We start from the raw sequence: 3584 nt of genomic DNA, 5'->3' as shown, positions 1-3584 counted from the left end.
TTAGAGATTCAGACCATCGCATCCCCTGGAAAGTCCGTTTCAACCTGGGCAACAGCAGCCGACAGATCACCCAGTGCAGAAACTCCATCCAGGGCAAGACACTGCTCACAGATGAACTTGGTTAGTGATGCTGTCATTATTCACCAGCATATTATGATGATAACACAACAGCTACTTATGTGGGACTGTTTTTATCAATGTATTTTCTTATCTGTCTTAATGTCTTACAGGTTATGTCTGCGAGAGAAAAGACCTGCTAGTTAATGGCTGCTGTAACGTCAATGCTCCCAGCACCAGACAGTACATCTGTAAAAGCTGCCTGGCCAACGGCTGCTGTAGCATCTACGAGTACTGTGTGTCTTGCTGCCTGCAACCCGATAAGGTTATCAGCCACATCAAGGATGTTCAAGGGCCTGGGTCATTACATTATCAGAAGTTCAACTGTTAACATGTTGCGTCTTGCATGACTGCTGCATGCATAGCTACATTTTAATAAAATCAGATATTGCAAGTCCCAAAGTTGAATATTGATACTGTGGTCTGTATATGGCAGTGATTATGAGGGGGCTAAAGCAGAAATTACACTGATCAAAATCTGCACTTTGCTTTACACATGTTCTCCCTTATCTTTTTTAGCAACCCCTCCTCGAGCGTTTCCTGAATCGTGCAGCTGAAGGCTTCCAGAATCTATTCACTGCCGTGGAGGATCATTTTGAGTTGTGCTTGGCCAAGTGTCGCACCTCTTCACAAGTATGTTAAAGGACAAATAAAAATAAAAATGATCTGTCAGACCAACTCTTCTAACGTTTGTTAAGTAGTCATTTTGAAACACAGCATGAAAATGGATGTCTCACAGATTAGCATCTACACCATCCACCTATCTCTCAACAATTAACGTCAATATTTTTGCTGTCACAGCCAGACAGAACACATGAAAAGCTTTTTATGTATCAATATGACTCTTGCAGTTGTCTTCTGAATTTCCTGAATGTTAAAAACTGGCAAGAGCAAATTTTGGTTGTTTTATTTTATAGCTACATTAATTTTACAGAAATTAGAATATATGGTCACATTTACTCTGCGCTTGCTTTAACCTTTGCTCTCCTCAGTAGTAATTGCTTACAAAACTTAGTTTTTATAGTCACTTACTTTCAATAAGAGCATCAGACAAATTCCAAAAATAAACGTTTTATGGTTTCTGGAGTTTTGTTTGTTTGTATGTATGTTTTAATTTTTACATTCCTGGCTTGCCTTTAAAAATCAATTACCTATCGACATTCAGTGCACTACACTGTTTTAGTCGAAACAAGCTTCACACTCATTTCCTTTGGAAAAATGCATATTTGTTATAGCAAGGACAAAAATTGGAATTTATTAACTTGTTTATTTATTTTTTTCTCTTGTGCAGAGTGTTCAACATGAGAACACTTACCGAAACCCTCAAGCAAAGTACTGCTATGGAGAGAGTCCTCCTGAGCTCCTTCCTGTGTGAACGCTTGACTTTCCTCTTGGGTTTAGGAGGTAAAGGAACAGTGGTGGACCAGTAAAGCATTTTGCTTGGACACCTAAGGGTGCTTGGAGCAGAAAGACTATAAATGAACTGCTTTCTTGGACAGTTTTGCATTATAGTGACCGAGAGATGAAGACATCCAAGACCGACCTCAACAATGGACAAATGCTGTATGTGATTTGATTATTTACACTTCATAAGTGCATTGACTGCTGCATACATTCATCCATGATGATCATCAGGTCTACGTAGCAGGCAGCTCATCCACTAGGATTCATTTCAGACCAGTTCATGTCATCAGATAGGCTTTATTTTAAAAGAAGGTAACAGCTGTTTTGTTAAATGTTTTAAAACAGCAAATGTGTCATTACTTCTGCATATAGGGCATGCATGTGAAACGGCTATTTAATAAAAGTTACTGTGAAACAAAAATGGGTTATAGTTTATGCTTTTGATGAATGGTAGCATTTAGAATTTCTTTAAGTGTGGCTGTTACATTTTCATGAACTGTCAGGTTACAGGTGTAATGGGCAGTTTTATATCTGTTTATCAAAAATACTAAAAATCATTTTAAGCATGCTAATAATGTTAAAGCTACCAAAGGCCCATAGAAAATGTAATTTAATTTTTGATACAGAAAATGTTTCTGTTTAAAGTAGCAGAGAAACTAATGAAGCAAGGCAAGTGATTTTATTGTACTGGGCAGAATGAGTATACACATTATATTAATGGTAATGGTGCACAAATCGAAGGTCCAATTAAAGTGTTAAAAAGGTTGTTTCAGAAAAGACAAAAATACATTTGAGCTGAACAGTTTTGGTCACAACATGCTATGAAACTAATTAAAATAATTAGATTTTTTTTTTAAGGATACAATGTAAAATTGCAGGAACTTCGCTGATTATGACGTCTAATTCAAAGCTCATCCAGAACAAAATGCTGGAAGCTCAAATGGAATATTAATTGATTGCTTCATTTGATGAGGACAAGACCCACATTAATCTTTGTTACAGTGTTGTTGTTCTCCTACATTGCTTTGATTGGAGTCTGACAGACTTCTCATGTCTTACTGTGCACTGTCCATCTGTCCACAGATTTCACTGTGGAATACAGTGATTGGTGTCAAAAGTGGTGGCTCTCTCAAGGTGATCAGCTTCTCTTTTACCTTCGCCAGCACAGCCCACTCACAAGGGATGTATGGCCGGAGCAAAACAATTAATCATTCTGAAGGCTGGAAAAACATACAGTGATAATTAGGAAATGTATAAGAGCCCCTTCTCATTTACCAAATTGGCAAGTTGATTAATTACCATCACACAGAATAATGTCAATTGTTTCAAAGTATCACATTTATTTGAACAAAGCCATTACAGATATAGCATCTGTATACATAATATAACATTTTGGACATTACATATTTGCTTTAACACTGAAAATGAGATGAAAAGCCTGATACCACTCATATATGTAAAGTAATTCTGCAACTACTGTTAGTATTCAGTTACAGTAGCCTAGCTTAGTTTAGCAAACTGGAAAGGGGGAGCCATATGGGTTCTGTCCAAAAGGAACAAAAGCTGCCTACTGGCACCTGCAAAGCTATAGTATGATATAGCTCATCTGTCAAGTTCAAGAAATTGACTAGGATGTAACCATCCATAAAATTGCAGTTTGACGTTTTACACCTTGGTTTTACAGATGAACAAATTAGACATGATGTGTTAACTAGTGAGCTTTGTAGGTGCTGGTACTCTGCTCTCAGACATGTCAGGTTATTATGCTAAGCTAAGCTAACTGGCATATTTGCCTAACAGATTTAAGGTCATTTCCTGTCAGCTCCTGCTTCATATTTAACACACACACACATAAAAGTGGTACAGATCACTCTCAGCCGGAAAGTGAATAAGTGTATGCTATTTCCCAATCTATCAAGCTAATCCTTTAAACAGCACCAAAAATGGCTACCATTGGTTATTATGGAGCTATTTAAGGCTTTATATACAGCATTACCAATGTCATTTGCATGTAATTCATGAATTTCAACATGGTGTAGGTTATATAGCAAATAACACCAAAA

The 3584-nt window shown here is 37.2% G+C and overlaps 1 protein-coding gene across 1 annotated transcript in view; it reads left to right on the top strand.

Moving 5' to 3' along the window:
• The window catches only part of spring1 (SREBF pathway regulator in golgi 1), a 3631-nt gene extending 1700 nt beyond the window's left edge, over positions 1 to 1931 (top strand). Inside the window, exons 2-5 of the mRNA XM_020598216.1 lie at positions 1 to 120; positions 231 to 382; positions 637 to 750; positions 1409 to 1931. The exon at positions 1 to 120 is cut by the window's left edge and continues 34 nt beyond it. Of these exons, the coding sequence (XP_020453872.1) occupies positions 1 to 120; positions 231 to 382; positions 637 to 750; positions 1409 to 1492 (470 nt within the window). The 3' untranslated portion in view covers positions 1493 to 1931. The remainder of the gene's footprint in view (positions 121 to 230; positions 383 to 636; positions 751 to 1408) is intronic.
• The last annotated feature ends 1653 nt before the right edge of the window (positions 1932 to 3584 follow it).

Source organism: Monopterus albus, unplaced genomic scaffold, assembly GCF_001952655.1.
Source record: "Monopterus albus unplaced genomic scaffold, M_albus_1.0 scaffold37.1, whole genome shotgun sequence".
NCBI lineage: Eukaryota > Metazoa > Chordata > Actinopteri > Synbranchiformes > Synbranchidae > Monopterus > Monopterus albus.
This window is presented reverse-complemented; position numbering and strand designations above follow the sequence as displayed.